The sequence below is a fragment of the Theropithecus gelada genome, chromosome 2, assembly GCF_003255815.1.
Source record: "Theropithecus gelada isolate Dixy chromosome 2, Tgel_1.0, whole genome shotgun sequence".
Taxonomy (NCBI): Eukaryota; Metazoa; Chordata; class Mammalia; order Primates; family Cercopithecidae; genus Theropithecus; species Theropithecus gelada.
This window is the reverse complement of record NC_037669.1, coordinates 49,803,582-49,821,583: the sequence shown is the minus strand read 5'-3', so window position 1 is coordinate 49,821,583 and position 18,002 is coordinate 49,803,582. Positions and strand designations below refer to the sequence as shown.

At 45.1% G+C, this 18,002-nt stretch overlaps 1 protein-coding gene across 5 annotated transcripts in view; it reads left to right on the top strand.

Moving 5' to 3' along the window:
- Positions 1 to 18,002, top strand: part of NR2C2 (nuclear receptor subfamily 2 group C member 2) — a 100,492-nt gene that overhangs the window by 74,804 nt on the left and 7,686 nt on the right. For all 5 annotated transcript variants that reach the window (XM_025374749.1, XM_025374748.1, XM_025374747.1 and 2 more), the window contains 8 exons: positions 888 to 1,035; positions 2,137 to 2,230; positions 4,619 to 4,752; positions 6,487 to 6,664; positions 8,850 to 8,971; positions 11,136 to 11,275; positions 14,452 to 14,589; positions 15,555 to 15,660. In XM_025374749.1, coding sequence (XP_025230534.1) covers positions 888 to 1,035; positions 2,137 to 2,230; positions 4,619 to 4,752; positions 6,487 to 6,664; positions 8,850 to 8,971; positions 11,136 to 11,275; positions 14,452 to 14,589; positions 15,555 to 15,660 — 1,060 coding nt within the window. The remainder of the gene's footprint in view (positions 1 to 887; positions 1,036 to 2,136; positions 2,231 to 4,618; positions 4,753 to 6,486; positions 6,665 to 8,849; positions 8,972 to 11,135; positions 11,276 to 14,451; positions 14,590 to 15,554; positions 15,661 to 18,002) is intronic.

Below are 18,002 nucleotides of genomic sequence, written 5' to 3'. Positions count from 1 at the left end.
AGAAGGGTTCCTCTACAAATTGTGGCAAAGGAAATGCATTCTATTAAGGGCCTACTTGAAGGTGGACATTTCTTTTCTTTTTTTTTCTTTTTTTTTTTTTTTGAGGCGGAGTCTCACTCTGTCGCCCAGGTTGGAGTGCAGTAGCGCACGTCTTGGCTCACTGCAGCCTCTGTCTCCCAGGTTCAAGCAATTCTTCCTGCCTCAGCTTCCCAAGTAGCTGGGTTTACAGGTGCCTGCCACCACACCTGGCTAATTTTTGTATTTTTAGTAGAGGCCAGGTTTTGCCATTTTGGCCAAGTGATCCACCCGTCTCGGCTTCCCAAAGTGCTGGGATTACAGACTTGAGCCACCGCCCCCGGCCCAAAGATGGGCGTTTCTTTATCCTTGAAATGATCTATTTTGTTAGCATCATGAAGTAAAAACCAACTGGGCACTGTGGCTCATGCCTGTAATTCCAGCACTTTAGCAGGCTGGGGCAAGTGGATTTCTTGAGCCCAGGAGTCTGAGTCCAGTGGGCAACATAATGAGGCTTCATCTCTACAAAAAACAATAAAATAATAACATAAAATTAACAAAATGGCCCAGAAGGCTCATGGGTGCTTCCATAGGCCACATAGGTGCTGTGCTGCAGTTTCTTAGCAGGGAGTACCACCCATCGTGAGGTCTTTTTTATGCCTTTAGATTTGACATGGCATGGTTTGGCTTGATTTCCTCTCTCTGGCCGAAAAGTCCACTGTGAAAACTGAGCTAGATGAACCTAGCACCAAAGTCATCCTCCCTACGGTAATGGATTTACTAAAGAAAACACCTTACTTTACCACGAGGGATGTGGTTTTTATTGATTTGAATTGTTTCTCTAAACACAAATGTTTATGTTGTGATTTAAGCCGTACAGAGTGAACGGAAGCCCTTTGATGTGCAACGGGAGAAACCAAGCAATTGTGCTGCTTCAACTGAGAAAATCTATATCCGGAAAGACCTGAGAAGTCCCCTGATAGCCACTCCCACGTTTGTGGCAGACAAAGACGGAGCGAGGTCAGTCCCTTTTTCTCACTGCAGTCAGTCTTTGCAGCTGATGGAGGAGGCACAGACGCATCCCAGAACAGGCACTGTTGTGGCTTCCCACCCACCTGCCATAGCCTCCAACCTTGTGTTGCCTAATTCTGCCCCTTCTGGAGCTGTTCAGTCACACCTCTGGACAGGCCTGAGGATGCCTGATTTATGATGGGGTCAGAAATTCTCCTAGCCTTGAATTCAGATTATGTCCTGCAATTTAGGCATCATTCATACAGGAAGACAATTATTTTATAATTCAAGATTGGGGCTTTTCTGCAGTACAGACAAAAGACCTAAGGTGAGATAAGGTCTCAGTGCTATAGTTAATTGGTATATTCTTTTTAATGTAATCTATTGAACTTACTTTAAAAGGATCAGAAAGAGGGGAAAACAAGAAATCCAAAATGTATCAGAGAGAGAGCTGGAGTTGAGGATGCCTTGCTGGTTTTCTGAAAATCAAGTTAACTTGTCTTTTTTTTTTTTTTTTTTTTTTTTTTTTTGAGACGGAGTCTCGCTTTGTCGCCCAGGCTGGAGTGCAGTGGCCGGATCTCAGCTCACTGCAAGCTCCTCCTCCTGGGTTCACGCCATTCTCTGGCCTCAGCCTCCCGAGTAGCTGGGACTACAGGTGCCCACCACCTCACCCGGCTAGTTTTTTGCATTTTTTGGTAGAGACGGGGTTTCACTGTGTTAGCCAGGATGGTCTCGATCTCCTGACCTCGTGATCCACCCGTCTCAGCCTCCCAAAGTGCTGGGATTACAGGCTTGAGCCACCGCGCCCGGCCCCTCAAGTAAACTTTTCTTGGGAGAATGGCCACAGTGTGCAGTCATCCTGGAAAGCCCTGGGGGATGCATCTGTGTTTCATCCTGTCTCAAGCTGTAAACCCGACTTTATGTATATCTCATTGCAGAGAGACAGGGGTGGGGGTTCTGTTTAATCACTAAGCGGCTGAGTCTGGTTAGAGCTTTTCTGCTATTCAGATAGCTTCACAAATATGGAAGGACAGGTAAATGCAGCATGATTATACGGTGCATAAAATGTTGGAAGCTACTCTGATCTGAGTTTCTTTATGTCTTAAATAGACAAACAGGTCTTCTTGATCCAGGAATGCTTGTGAACATCCAGCAGCCTTTGATACGTGAGGATGGTACAGTTCTTCTGGCCACGGATTCCAAGGTGACGTTCTCTACTCATGCTTTCTCTCATCCTTTATGTTGACATTGCAGGCCACTTCTCTAACTGTGTGCACCACCTTCTTCCTGGCCTTCAGAGACCACATCAAAAGCATGACCTACGTCTTGGTCTTCTTGTGATTTGTTTAGAGATGCTGATGGCTTTTCACATCAGAGCTGGCTGGTCATAATCACTGTGACATGTCAGTCTGGATGTCAATTTGGTGGACATTCGGTGGTTCTTTTTTCTGTTGCAGTTTTCTTTTTCTCTTATACACATTGGCAAACTACTAGCATACCAAGGAAAGAGCTGCTTATCAAATGGCCTTTTTGCAAAAGCCCCGGATTCTTTTTTATTAGATGATCTTCAGGGTGAAGCTCAGCCAGGAATCTATCAATTCCAAAACTTTGCTAGAGCAGATCAGTCATAGGGATTTAACTTGTGGACAGAGACGTTTGTCAGTCCAAAGAGGGGAGACTGGCTGGCTCCTGTGAAGATAACCAAGGAGGGGGATTTTTTCCAGGCCAGGGAACTCACTGTTTTTCTCATCTTGGTGCTCCTGATGTAACCAAGTAATGAGGAAGTAGTAGCAGCAAGTCACAACTCTAAGAGGGTGACTTGGTAATTGAGAACACTGGCATTGCTGTGACCATTAGACCCAGAGCAAAGTCTGCAGGCTTCCTTCTCATCTGTTCACAGTCTCATTCATGGGCGTTCTCAGGGCATTACAGGGCATCACAGGGCATTCTCTTTTGGGAAAGAGAAGACAAAATTTAGAGCCTTGCCTGTCATGGAGAGCTGCCTTGCGTGCCTTAGTCCTCAGGCTGGGCCTTGCACCTTCTGTCTTTGGGCAGGGGCCATATGCATGATGGGAGCTGATGAATCACATGGGCTTAGCTTGTCACTAGCACACATTCTAGGACGGTGACTCTTGACTGCACGGTCAAATGCAGAGAAAGCATAAGCCTGAAAGTGAAGCCCAGATACCATGTTGCCCAGTCTGGTCTTGAACTCCTGGACTCAAGCAATTCACCCACCTCAGCCCCCTAGAATGCTGGGATTACAGGCGTGAGCCACTACCCCTGGCTTTCTTTTTTAATTGAAATATAATTCACATGCCATAAAACTCACCCTTTTAGTGTGCAATGTAGTGATTTTTGGTATATTTACAAGGTTGTACAAACCATCTCCACTATCTAATTTTAGAATATTTTCATCACCTCAGAGGAAACCCTGAACCGTATTATGTAGTCACTCCTTTTTTCCCCCTCTTCTCAAACCCTACCAACCACTAATCTGCTTTCTGACTCTATGGTTTTGTCAACTCTGTACATTTGATATAAAGGAAATCATAGAGTATATGGTCTTTTGTGGCTGGCTTCTTTCACTTAGCGTAATGTTTTTAAGGGTCATAATGTATAGCATGTATCAGTACTTCGTTCCTTTTTGTTGCGAAATGATGCACCTCTTTTTTTTTCTTTTTTTTTTTTTTTTTTTTTTTTTTTTATAAAAAAAGAGAGTTTCACTCTTGTTTCCCCAGCTGGAGTGCAATGGTGCCACCTCGGCTCATTGCAACTTCTGCCTCCCAAGTTCAAGCAATTCTCCTGCCTCAGCCTCCCAAGTATCTGGGATTATACGCATGTGCCACCACACCCAGCTAATTTTGTGTGTTTTGTTTTGAGTAAGAGTCTTGCTCTGTTGCCTAGGTTGGAATGCAGTGGCACAATCTCAGCTCACTGCAACCTCCGCCTCCTGGGTTCCAGTGATTCTCCTGCTTCAGCCTCCCGCGTACCTGGGGTTACAGGTACCTGCCATCACATCCGGCTAATTTTTTGTATTTTTAGTAGAGATGGGGTTTCATCATATTCACCAGGCTGGTCTTGAACTCCTGACCTCAGGTGATCCACCTGCCTTGGCCTCCCAAAGTGCTGGGATTACAGGCATGAGCCACTGCGCCTGGCCTCTTTTTCCATTTTTTAATTGGGTTGTCTTTTTATTATTGAGTTGTTAGTGTTCCTTAGATATTCTGGCTACTAAACCATTGTCAGACATACGATTTGCAAATATTTCATTCTGTGAATTGTCCTTTTGTTTTATGCGCTTTTACTTTCTTGACAATTTCTTTTGAAGCACAACAGTTTTAATTTTAATGAAGTGTAATTTATCTGTTTTTGTTCTGTCACTTTGTCACATATCTAGATTTGTGTAAATGCCACCACACCAAGATACAGAACTGTTAAATCACCAAAAAGATCTTCCTTATGTTGCCCCTTTGTAGTCACATTCCCCTCGCCTCTAAGCTGTTTTTGAACCAGCATTGTAACTTCATTGGCCTGAGAGTCATTTGCATATCTGTGTTCATTTTTAATGTCAGTATTTTTTGTTTAATAGGCTGAAACAAGCCAGGGAGCTCTGGGCACACTGGCAAATGTAGTGACCTCGCTTGCCAACCTAAGTGAATCTTTGAACAACGGTGACACTTCAGAAATCCAACCAGAGGACCAGTCTGCAAGTGAGATTACTCGGTACGAGCCTATGAGGGTGGAGGCCCCCTCCTGGCCTGGACACCCTCCCTCTATTGTGAGGGTGGAAAACAGCATTTTGGTACCTGTGCTGTATTTAACTAAGGATGATAAAATTGTTACAATGACCCTGCACATCTGTCTTCTTTCAAATTTTAACTATGGGAACATAGACCCACTTACGTTATACAGTATAAAACAATCAAAACTTCTTTTCATTCCCAGCCTTGGAAAAGAAAATTGAGTAAATCAGTAGAAGTAGGGGGAAACCTCTAGTGGACAGCAGTTATTTGTATTAATTACTATTTAATAATGCATCTGCATATTAAGAGTTTATTCCCTTTTCTACTTCTATTTTAACCTATTTTTCTCGTCTTCTTTTATTTTTATTTTTATTTTTTAATAGAGATGGGGTTTCGCCATGTTGCCCAGGCTAGTCTAGAACTCCTGGGCTCAAGTGAGCTTCCCGCCTCAGCCTCCCAAAGTGCTGGGATTACAGGTGTGCGCCACCACCCCCAACCCTCATGTATATTTTTTCTGAGTAATGAATTCAGAGCTTAAATCCACCAGGGTAACTAGATTGATAGTGGCTGATAGATAGTATGAGCTAATGCCAGACATCAATAACTGCTGCTAAGGATGTTTCTTCTCTGCAGTTTGGCTCTTGTGCTCTGCTCCTAACATGCCAGACCAGCCAGATACAAAGCTGGAGACTATTCAGGGGTTCCAGTCCCTTGTTAACTTGTGGTCTGATAACAAGATCTAGGTCCAGTGGAAAGAGGGTGGGATTTGAATTAGGTAGAATTCTGGTTCTATCACTTATTGTATGGATGGTCTTGGAAAAGTTATTTAACAACTGTAAGCTCAGCATTTACATCTGTAAAATGGAAGAGAATTTTTACCTTTGGAGGGTACTTGTGAAAAATAGAAATTGGGCCTAGTTGCAGTGGCTCACAGCTATAATCCCAGCACTTAGACAAGCTGAGACAGGAGGATCGCTTGATCCCAGGAGTTTGAGACTAGCTGAGACCCATCTCTGAAAAAGTAAAGAGAGAGAGAGAGAGAGAAAGAAATTGTCCGTGAAGTTAGGTAATACATAGCTCAGTGCCTAACATGATGTGTTGATAATACATACAAGCTTTCATTGTTTGCCGGATGCGGTGGCTCACGTGTGTAATCCCAGCACTTTGAGAGGCCAAGGCAGGTAGATCACCTGTAGTCAAGAGTTTGAGACCAGCCTGGCCAACATAGTGAAACCCCATCTCTACTAAAAATACAAAAGATACAGCCAGGCATGGTGGTGTGTGCCACCAGCGTGTGTAGTCCCAGCTACTTGGGAGGCTGAGGCAAGAGAATCACTTGAACCCAGGAGGCGGAGGTTGCAGTGAGCCAAGATCACCACGCTCCAGCTTGGGTGACAGAGTGAGACTCAGTCTCTGAAAAATGAAAAAAATTAGCTGGGTGTGGTGGCGTGTGCCTGTAGTTCCAGCTACTCAGGAGGCTGAGGCACGAGGATTGCTTGAAGCTAGGAAGGTAGATCCTGCTACTGCACTCCAGCCTGTGCTATCTCAAAAAAATAAAATAAAGAAGCTTTCATTGTTAGCGTTTCCCTCACTAGGTAGAATTTAATTTAATCTTTTCCCATTGTAGTTTTTCTAAATCGTATCTCAGCTAGAATTCTGTTCCCCCTAAAAGCTGTAGATGTACAACAATTACATGCTTCATTTTTGCTTACAGGGCATTTGATACCTTAGCTAAAGCACTTAATACCACAGACAGCTCCTCCTCTCCAAGCCTGGCAGATGGGATAGACACCAGTGGAGGAGGAAGCATCCACGTCATCAGCCGAGACCAGTCGACACCCATCATTGAGGTTGAAGGCCCCCTCCTTTCAGACACACACGTCACATTTAAGGTGAGTGGATTCAGCCTAACCATGTGCCCCCAACCTGCTGGGGGAGAGGTTCTGTACCAAAGCTGGTCTGCAGTTTTAAAAATCAAACCTTGGGACGAGGCAGGGTGGCTCATGCCTGTAATCTCAGCACTTTGGGAGGCCAAGGCATGTGGATCACTTCAGGTCAGGAGTTCAAGACTAGCCTGGCCAACATGGTGAAATCCTATCTCTACTGAAAATACAAAAATTAGCCAGGCATGGAGGCACATGCCTGTAGTCTCACCTACTCTGGAGGCTGAGGCATGAGAATTGCTTGAACCTGGGAGGCAAAGGTTTCTGTGAGCCGATACCACTGCACTCACTCCAGCCTGAGCGACAACAGTAAAACTCCGCCTCAAAAATAAATAAATAAATAAAAATTAAACTTTGGAGTGAGCTCATCTTCAAACTGTGGTATTGGACATTATGACTTCAAACTGGATCTTGTATTCCAGAATGATATTCCCATTACAAAGCATCTTCACTTGTCTTTTGCTCACAGTGCCATTTGGCTCTGAAGGTAACCCTGAAGCAGGCGTGGGCCATCATTACTAAGACAGGCTGACATAGTGGTAACTGCTGAGGGCTGAATGCTCTGCCTCTGCCATTCTGTGACAGCCTGGCTGCCCCATGGACTCAGGCAGGCACTTTTGTCTCTTCTCTGTGTCATAGAAACCCTCATATAAAGTCTGCAACAAGCAGGCAGCCAGCTGTTGATCCTGGCTACTCTGCCCTCTAGAGCCACAGAAAGTAGATCCCTTGAAGAGTGCTGTTAAGACCTCACGGGTCTTCCCCGTGCTGTCATTCACTGGTCTTGCTTTTTCTACAGGACACTCAGAGGGCACCCAAAGCTCTCTCAGTCTCTAGGTCTCCAGACTGCTGAGTCTTCCTGTTCCCTCAGTATTTTTTCTTTTTTTTTTTCCTTCTTCTTTTTATTTATTTTTTTTTTATGGATACTCACCTAGGCTGAAGTGTAGTGATGTGATTGTGGCTCACTGTAACTTCAAACTCCTGGGATTAAACTTCTGGGCTCAGGTGATCCTCCTGCCTCAGCCTCCCGAGTACCTAGGACTACAGGCATGTACCACCATGCCCAGCTAATTTTTATTTTTATTTTTTGTAGAGATGGGGTCCTTGATAAATTGCCCAAGGTGATCTCAAACACTTGGCCTCAAGCAGTCCTCCCACCTTAGCCTCCCAAAGTGCTGGGATTACAGGCGTGAACCACTGTGCCTGACCCAGTATTTTTACTAGAGAGATATGGCCAGTCACTTAGGAAGCTAGATCCCTGCTCATAGTTTCCCAAAGGTGCCTAAGAGACAGGTCACCAGTGTGATTCCAGCTTCAAAAGCATTGGAGCCCCTTCTAGACAATGGAATTCCTGGAGCCTCGCACAACATTCTAGTCATGGGATATCATCCTCCTATCACGTGAGCTGCTTGGCTCTTGGTTACTGCTACCTTAAGACCATCTCCCAAAATGCCTGCTAGTCCATGAAGTTGGCCCCGGTTACCCAGATTTTTTTTGTTGTTTTTTTGAGACTGTCTCACTGTCACCCATACTGGAGTGCAGTGGTACAATCTTGGTTCACCATAACGTCCACCTCCTGGGTTCAAGCGATTCTCCTGCCTCAGCCTCCCAAGTAGCAGGAACTACAGGTGCACGCCACTACACCTGGGTAATTTTTGTATTTTTAATAGAGACAGGGTTTCACTGTGTTGCCCAGGCTGGTCTTGAACTCCTGACATCAGGTGATCAGCCTACCTCAGCCTCTCAAAAGTGCTGGGATTATAGGGATGAGCCACTGCACCTGGCCCCTGTTCCCCAGATTTAATTTAGACCTTAACTTATGGCTCAAAATGGAATTGCCATAGAACAAATAACAGTTTAGCTGAGGCAAGACTTGAGGAGTATGTTTTTATGGGGGTGGGCTATGAAGATCCCCTTAGGCTTATGGACCACATTCCAAGGCCCTTTCGACCCTAGTTCACTGAGCAAGAAAACATGGGGAGTCTGTGCAAGCTCCCCGACTGCATGGGACTTCAGAATCAGAGACAGTGACTCTAGATGCCACTGCTGTTGAAGCACGACAGGGATACATGTTGATAGACAAAGCCATCCCCTGTCCTTCGTTCACTTCCTGTGCCATGTTCCTCCTCTTTTCCAGCTAACAATGCCCAGCCCAATGCCAGAGTACCTCAACGTGCACTACATCTGTGAGTCTGCATCCCGTCTGCTTTTCCTCTCAATGCACTGGGCTCGGTCAATCCCAGCCTTTCAGGCACTTGGGTAAGTCGCCACTTTCTGTGCATATATCCTTGGGCAGGGGCCTTCCTCTCCCTAGGAATGACCTGGAAGAACTCTGAGGGCCCATCTAGTTTGACTGTTCCAATGACCTCATTCAAAGGACCCTGAATTTCTTATTAAATATAGTTAGTGGACTGGTAGCAGGATTACCAGTTGCCAGTTCTGCAGTGTTCCTCTAACCTTTATGGAGCCTCCTAGATATACCAAGGATTTGCTGCTGGGAGCTGGGGATGGAGAAGAATGTAGAAGGCAAGGGGTAGTCCCCAGCACTGTGCTATGCACAGTGTGACTCACAAACTGAAGCCAGGCCGGGAACTGTGCCTAGGCCTTAATAAGGTGAATGTGAATCAGCTGTTTCCTCAGACATGGATTTACAATCTCACACAAGCCACAGTGCCAACTGGCACATTGAGTAGTACAGACCCTGGTGTCATCTCTACAGGAAACCCCCTCCTTTTCTTGCTTTCTGGAGTACCACTTGTGTATGTTTCTCCTCTAAATCCCATCATCAGCTCTGCCAGTGTGCCAAGTGCTGTGCAGCTGGTGCGGCTGCCATCGTGCCATCAGGTGACTGGCAGTCTGGTTGAAAGATAAGTAACCATACAAAAATGGAAATGCAATGAAAGTTACTGCATATTGCAGAGTAACCATCCTTAGGTAATATGTGGAAAACACTAGAATGGAGGGCAGCGTTGTCTAGTAGTTTACACTGTTGTCTTTGGGGCAAACAGACCTGGTTGTCGGGCATAAGAATAGCGCTTGTCAGCTGTGTGGCCTTGTGCAAGTCACTTTACCTCTCTGAGCCTCCAGTTTCTCGTTGTAGAATCCTTGCGTGGAGTTAAGATCTATAAACCTTTTAACCCAGTGCCTGGCATGCAAGGGACTCAGCAGAAGGCAGTGTGGTTCTGTGGGTCAGGTGGTGTGGGATGTGTCCTGAGTAGTTAGAATGGTCACCTCCCTCCATGATTAAAGGAAAGGCAGAGAGAATTGTCTCATTCTCCAGGGAGAACAAGACAGGTAGTGACTGCTAAACAAGTATTAGGAGTTTCATTGTTAGCTCTTTGGGAGAATTGCCTACCCCTTGCTGGTATCTGGTACGTGGTGTAACCTCAGGCATTTTTTTTTTTTTTTTTTTTTTAGTAACACCACAGTCCACAGTTAATAGTACTGATAGGTACCTGAGATTTTTTTAAATGAGGTTGAAACATGATCCACCCACTGCCCTGAGTGTACTTTTTCTAGTTGGATAATTTGGAACCTCCTCCACAGAGTTTCTCAGTCCGGGCTAGATAAAATGAGCTACCACATTTAAAGTGGTTTCAGTTACATTTCATGTACTGTTTTTCATAAGTTACTGTTCAGGGCAGTGATCATAGTAAAATACTAGACGTGCATCTGGGGCATTTGGGAATGACACAGTGCAGTAGTCTTGGTTCTCACTGCCTTCCTCTGGCTGGGCCACACTTAAGGCAACTGGAGGAAACAGCTTTGTCAAAACAGCCCAGTTTCTCCAGCCTCCTGAAATCTTGAGACAGGTGAGGGAATGCAATTTAGGAGTTTCTGAGAATAAGGATGTATTGTTTTGTGATGTGCCAACTTTACTGACTAACCTGAGTAGAAATTAGCCAGGGCAGGGCTGGAAGCGGCCTTAGCTGAACCCTCATCCTCCCTGCTTCTGTCTTGGATCCAGCACAAAGCCTGCCTCCTTCCCTGCAAGGTTTGGAGGGCATGTTTCTGCCCTTCAGAATCTGTACTCAGCTCTTAGTCTTTTGGTCCCCGCAGCCTCTCGTGACCTTGGCTGCAGGACCAAAGTAACTGATACCATCTCCTGGGACAGAGCCAATCCAGGATGCTGAGGCTTTAGAATACTGTAGGAAATGATGATTTGGCCATACCTATTAAAACTTTTTATTTAAAGGATGTTTTTTAAGAGAATAGTTGATCATTAGAAGGACTTTAGTTAAAACAGTCATAGACTTATTCATAGACTTCATCTTTTTCTTGAAGAATGATCCTGGATAGCACTTCAACAAACACTTACTGAGTTCACCTGTTCGGGAAATGCTGTGACTTAGTGCCTGGATGCCCCACAACCTTGGAGAAATGCCAGCACACACCACACTCAGGCCCCTCTCTATATTCCTAGGCAGGACTGCAACACCAGCCTGGTGCGGGCCTGCTGGAATGAGCTCTTCACCCTCGGCCTGGCCCAGTGTGCCCAGGTCATGAGTCTCTCCACCATCCTGGCTGCCATCGTCAACCACCTGCAGAACAGCATCCAGGAAGGTAGGGCACAGGGACTTGGGGCTGGGGTGTGTCTTGGCCTAGTCTTGTGGCTGTGGAGTAGAGCCTAGCCCCCTGGTTGAAGGCCCATGTCAGAGACACCTTTGTCAACCCAGGCTGGCAACATAGCAAATTGGATAGCCTCAGTGTCCCACAACATCCATAGGCTGAGAGAAGTTTGGCTGTTAAGTTATAGAACCTTTGGGCTGGGCATGGTGGCTCACGCCTGTAATCCTAACACTTTGTTAGGCCAGGCAGGAGGATCACTTGAGCCCAGGAGTTTGAGACCAGTCTGGGCAACATAACGAGACCTTGTCTTTACAAAAAGTACAAAAAATTAGCCAGGCCTGGTGGCATCTGCCTATAGTCCCAGATACTCAGGAGGCTGAGGCAGGAGGATTGCTTGAGCCCAGAGTTTGAGGCTGCAGTGAGCTGTGATCATTCCATGTACTCCAGCCTGGGTAATAGAGCAAGATCTCATCTTAATGAATGAATGAATGTTACAGGACGCTTATCAGTTAGAATATGTAAATTTCTGCCCAACTGTCCTCTTCATACGATTAATACGAAGAAAAAAATGGAAAAGGTCAGCTTCTTGCTAGGCATTTAGTAATGTTTGCAGAATAATCACAGCTGATATTTCATCTTCATTGACATTCACAAGTTACTTTTCTCATGTCTAATAGTTCACAGATCCTCACAACCCTATAAAGTAGGGACTATTACCTCATTTTTTCATATGGAGGAACTGAGGCCCTGATAAGGTCCCTGGCTTGCCCCAAATGAAACAGTAAATACAAAAACTAGGGCACAGGCTAGGTGCAGTGGCTCACACCTGTAATCCCCGCACTTTGGGAGGCCAAGACGGGATCGCCGGAGGTCAGGACAGTCCAGCTTGGCCTTGGCCAACATGGTGAAACCCCTTGTCTACTAAAAATACAAAATAAAAAAGGCCGGGTGCGGTGGCTGATGCCTGTAATCCCAGCACTTTGGGAGGCTGAGGCAGGTGGATTGCCTGAGCTCGGGAGTTTGAAACCAGCCTGGGCAACATGGCAAAACCCTGTCTCTACTAAAAATACAAAAAATTAGCCAGGCGTGATGGTGGGCATCTGTAATCCCAGCTACTCGGGAGGCTGAGGCAGGAGAACTGTTTGAACCTAGGAGGCGGAGGTTACAGTGAGCCAAGATCGTGCCACTGCACTGCAGCCTGGGCAACAGAGTGAAACTCTGTCTCTAAAAAAAAAAAAATGAGCCAGGCATGGTGGCTCATGCCTGTAATTCCAGCTACTCAGGAGGCTGAGGTATGAGAATCGCTTGAACCCAGGAGGCAGAGGTTGCAGTGAGCTGAGATAACGCCACTGCACTCCAGCCTGGGTGACAGAGCGAGACTGTTTCAAAAAACCAAAAAAAAACAAAAAACTAGGGCACAGGCCTGCATCATGCTGCCCCCCTAGTACAGAACATATGTACCTCACCCAGGCTGCTCCTTAAGAATGAACAAATGACTTTTCTAGTGAGATCTGCGGCAACTATCTAGTATTTGGTGTTCAAAACACCAGCAGTGTCAGGAATAGGAGGTAGCCGTTGTAGTCTCTCCATGTGTAGCATGTCTGCGACACTCTGAAGACCGCTGTCATGCCCAGAATTCAAAGTAACACTGAAAATCTACACTTGTAGCTGAAGTGGAAAGTATTGTTGTTTTTTGTTTGTTCGTTTTTTGATACAGAGTCTCTGTGTTGCCAGGCTGGAGTGCAGTGGCAATCATAGCTCACTACAGCCTTGAACCCCTGGGCTCAAGTGATCCTCCTGCCTCAGCCTCCCAAGTAGCTGGGACTACAGGCATGTGCCATCACACTCAGCTAATTTTTATATTTTTTTAATAGAGATGAGGTTTCGCCATGCTGCCTTGGCTTGGAACTTCACTTTTAATTGGGCATTCCGGGTATCTGATATCTAGGAATGTGAGTGACCTAGTCATACATTTGTTTTTCTAGTTATTTCCTTGGAATACTTACGTAAGGGTGAAGTTTTAAAAACCCTATAACAGGCTGGGTGTGGTGGCTTACGCCTGTAATCCAAGAACTTTGGGAGGCTGAGGCAGGTGGATCACTTGAGGTCAGGAGTTCAAGACCAGCCTAGCCAACATGGTGAAACCCTGTCTCTACTAAAAATACAAAAATCAGCCAGACATGTGGTGGTGAGTGCCTGTAATCCCAGCTACTTGGGAGGCTGAGGTAGGAAAATCGCTTGAACCTGGGAGGCGGAGGCTGCAGTGAGCCAAGATTGTGCCACTGCACTCTAGCCTGGGACAGAGTGAGACTTAAAATAAAAACAAAAAACCCTTACAACATTTTATTGAAGTAAGATTTGTTCACAAATGAGCTTTAGTTTTCTTTGTTTTTTGGTGTTGGTGTTTTGTTGTTGTTGTTGTTGTTTTGTAGAGACAGACTCTCATGATGTTGCCTAACCTAGTCTCAAACTCCTGGCCTCAAGCAGTCCTCCTGCCTTGGCCTCCTGAAACATTGGGACTAGAGGCATGAGCCACCACAACTAGCCAGTTTTTTTAACTGAGAATAATAGTACTAATACTGCCAGTATTGTCATGAGGATTAAATGAAATATATAAAATTGTTCTGAAGCCAGGCATGGTGATGCACACCTGTAGTCCCAGCTACTCAGGATGCTGAGGTGGGAGGATCACTTGAGCTCATGAGTTCAAGTTCAGCCTGGGCAACATAGTAAGACACCCAACTCAAAAAAAAAATTGTTTTGATAACTAAAAATTACCAGCATTTAATGTTCAGGTGCCTGCAGAGACTTAAAAAACCTAACCAAGTATGTAAGCTGTGAGTCTTCAGAATAAAGAAATTGTTATTCAGGTACAGAATAAAAGGAATTCACAATGTACACCTACAGGCCAGCTGCCTGGCAGCACGGCTAGGGAGAATCACTGGTCTAGGAGTTCGTTATTGAGGCAGAACCCATATTGGAGCAGAATTTGGGTACATCTTGTCACTTCACCTGCAGCTGGAAAATGAAGCTCTTGTTCATCTTGAGATTACTGCTTTTTCATTAAAAAGTGAAATGGTCCCATTTCTTTCCATCTGTGGTCCCTCAAATAAGCTGGTTTTATTGTTCTTACCAGCCTTTCTCAGAGGATCTGTGATATTGGTTTCTAGATAAACTTTCTGGTGACCGGATAAAGCAAGTCATGGAGCACATCTGGAAGCTGCAGGAGTTCTGTAACAGCATGGCGAAGCTGGATATAGATGGCTATGAGTATGCATACCTTAAAGCTATAGTTCTCTTTAGCCCCGGTAAGATATGCGGTGGGGACGCATGACCCTTTTCCACCTGTATCTACTGATGTTTCTGAACATGAACATGTTGCCATCAGTGGTGTAGAAAGAGGCCTGCAGATTATATGTGACCTAGTGTTCTTACGATAGATGTTTTGCTAGCTAAATACATAAACGTTTTTAAATTCTTGCCTTTATAGCCCCAAAGAAATATGCTGCAGTGCCTGATGATGTCACACACTGAATAGATTTAATCTGTGTCCTAATGAAACCATTGGCCAAACAAGATTACACCATATAAAACAAAAGTGTGCTACCACCCGATGTCCTTTCTTTTTATTTATTTTTTTTGGCCCTTTGCCAGTTTCAAAGCTTTGTTAGCGCATATAATCCAGTACACATTGAAGCTCCACCTGTTTGCCCACAGACTGTGTATAGCAGTAGCAGCAGCTGCTGCAGAGCATGCTAAAAGGTATGTTCACAGGAGATGAAGAGGCAGCCTCACTCCTCTCAAGGCCTCTAGAAAAGTTACTTAGGCTCATTGTTCACCTCACAGTAGGGGTTGGACACAGCTTAACCTTTTTCTGTCCTTTCCCAGCCCTCCACTCACAAATAACAAAATAGCTAGTAAAATTGGGACAAATTATATAATTAAATATTTAGAAAGTAAATGACAATTTCTAATTTTATGCGATAGTTTTTAAAACTGTATTTTCTAAGGTAGTAGGAAGCCAGATGTCCAGAACCATCCATGTGGGGCTGCTCAGACTGGCATCCATTCAGGGTCCCCAACCCCCTCCCAGGAACTTCAGGCCTGGGCAGAAAACAGAGGAAAAGCCAGCGTTCTAATAATACCCAAATTAGATCAGTCTTTGAGTTCAACTTGTTATACTTAAGATGTTTGACTAAAAATACTAAGAAGTCTGCAAATGAGACTTTTCAAATACAAAGGGAATTGGGTGGGGGTACTTTTCTGTTTTCAGATCATCCAGGTTTGACCAGCACAAGCCAGATTGAAAAATTCCAAGAAAAGGCACAGATGGAGTTGCAGGACTATGTTCAGAAAACCTACTCGGAAGACACCTACCGGTGAGGCATTCAGGCATGCACTCTTGCTTGGGGCCGCAAGGAATGTGGCTGGGTTTGTAGTTTCTAATATAAATTATGTTAACCTTTCCATTTTTAGCAGCCTGATAGAGCCTCCAGTGGATCACACTCTAATTCTTGAGTTTTCTTTGTTTTTTCCTAGCTCCCAAGAGCTAGAGATAATTCTTGAATGCTAGAGGTGGTGTAGAGTGTAGACGGTGCCAGCAGGAGGGCCAAGACTGTGGCTGATTCCAGTGTTGCTGTGTGACTGTGAGCGAGGCCTCAGATTGCTACTCTTTAATTGGAGGAGTTGGAGCAGATGCTACGTGGCCTGTTCTAGGGCTAACACTGTACATGAGGCTTGAGTTCTCATGGAGATTCCCTTGTCCAGAATAGTTTGACAGGTCTGCTTCTCTGGTCAGCATCCATTGAAGAGGCAGTGCTAGAGTACTTGACAGAAAAGTTCTTAGTGACAGAAATCAAATCTGACCCCATAAAGGAGTGGATGAGTTACATAAAGTCATTTTGCCCTCAGATAAACTGATGGAAAAAAGTTTATTTGGGTGAAAATTAGTGGTAGTATTTGTAATTAATGTGCAGCAAAAATATATGTATAAAAATTAGGGCCAGGTGTGATGGCTCACGCCTGTAATCCCAGCACTTTGGGAGGCCAAGGCGGGTGGATCACGAGGTCAGGAGTTCAAGACCAGCCTGGCCAAGATGGTGAAACCCCATCTCTACTAAAAATACAAAAAAAAAAAAATTAGCCGGGCACCATGGCAGGCGCCTGTAATCCCAGCTACTGGGGAGGGCTGAGGCAGGAGAATCGCTTGAACCTGGCGGGGTGGGCAGAGGTTGCAGTGAACTGAGATCATGCCACTGCACTCCAGCCTGAGCGACAGAGTGAGACTCCGTCTCAAAAAAAAAAAAAAAAAGCCTTTCTCATGCCGTTTTAGGCAGGAAAATTGTTCAGATCTGCCAAAGGTCAGAATGCATTGGCAGGCTTTCCAGCCAAAGATGGAAGAGTGCTTTCCTATGACAACTTCTGACCCACCAGAAGCTACATGAATTTCTGAGACCCTTTCAAGTAAAGTATTTCCTATTTCCCTCCCCAATGTCCCCCTAAAATAAACACTGGAACAAAATTGACAGCCTGGGAAGACACACGGGCCCACCTTCCTCAGACGTGTGTCCTCTGCACAGACCTCAGTCTCCAGGAGCCCCATGGAACAGAGATGCCCCTGGGGGCTACCCCTTTTGGCCCAGTGCTTCTCAAAAGAAATGATTTTGCCCCCCAGCAGAGTAACCAGCTCTTAGTCTTTCAGCGCTAAAACCAGGATAGTCCCAGCCATTTCTCTGGTGTGACTGGGGGTGTCTTATGGCTGACTGGTCCTGCTGGTAGACAAGAGCCTGCTTCTCCTTTTGGCATACTTCTATTGCCCAGATGTGGCTTTTACAAAAGCAAGATCCATTTTCTACTGGAATCATCGAAGACTTCATCATGAATCTAGAATAACTTCAGCCTCAATACATAGAGAATGGGACTGTCAGGGAATGCACCCACACCCAGAATTTATACATCTAGCCAAGTGTGCAGTCAGGTTGTCCTCCTAGGAGGCCACAGGCCTGCTCACCCACAGTTCCCATGGCCAAAAGATGGCTGGAAATGGCCCTCTGGGGCTGCTGACAGAGCCACAGCACGCTCTAGAATCACTTTAACATCAGCAATTCTGTTGCCTTGGAAAGTAGATATAATATGTCTGAAAACATGAGTCACTCCTGTCCAGTCAGGGACCCAGGGTTGGTTAGGGTGATGACAGGTTACTTGGAGCCCAAAATGATAAGGGAGGCTTTCTTATAGGGCTCAGAAATTCACTCAGAGAGAGTTCTCAAAGAAAAGGCCCTAGAGTGTTTTCCATCCTATTTGCATATTCATTTTTCTCTTTATCTTGGTATTTACTATCTGGAATATCCATTTTTGACTCTTCCCCATCCTTGTGCCTTTTCTCATATTGATTATTCCTCCTGAAATACCTCCCATCCCTCCCCATTCTTTGTATCTCTGCTGATAGAAATCTTAGCCAGCCCCTAAGGCCCAGCTGAAATGGCAGGTCTCTTACACCTTTGTGTGCCCTGCAAGATTGGAGCACAGTGACTCATTGTGGCTGAGTGAATGGATGCTGATGCTGGAATGCTACCTGCGTAGTATGAATACATTTTCCCATTTTAAAAATAAGTAGTATTCACTGTAGAAAAACTTAGAATGTTCTAGAAAGGGAAAAGAAAACTTTTTAAAAAGCACTATTAAAAAACTTTTTTTAAAAAAGCATGCAGGGCATGGTGAC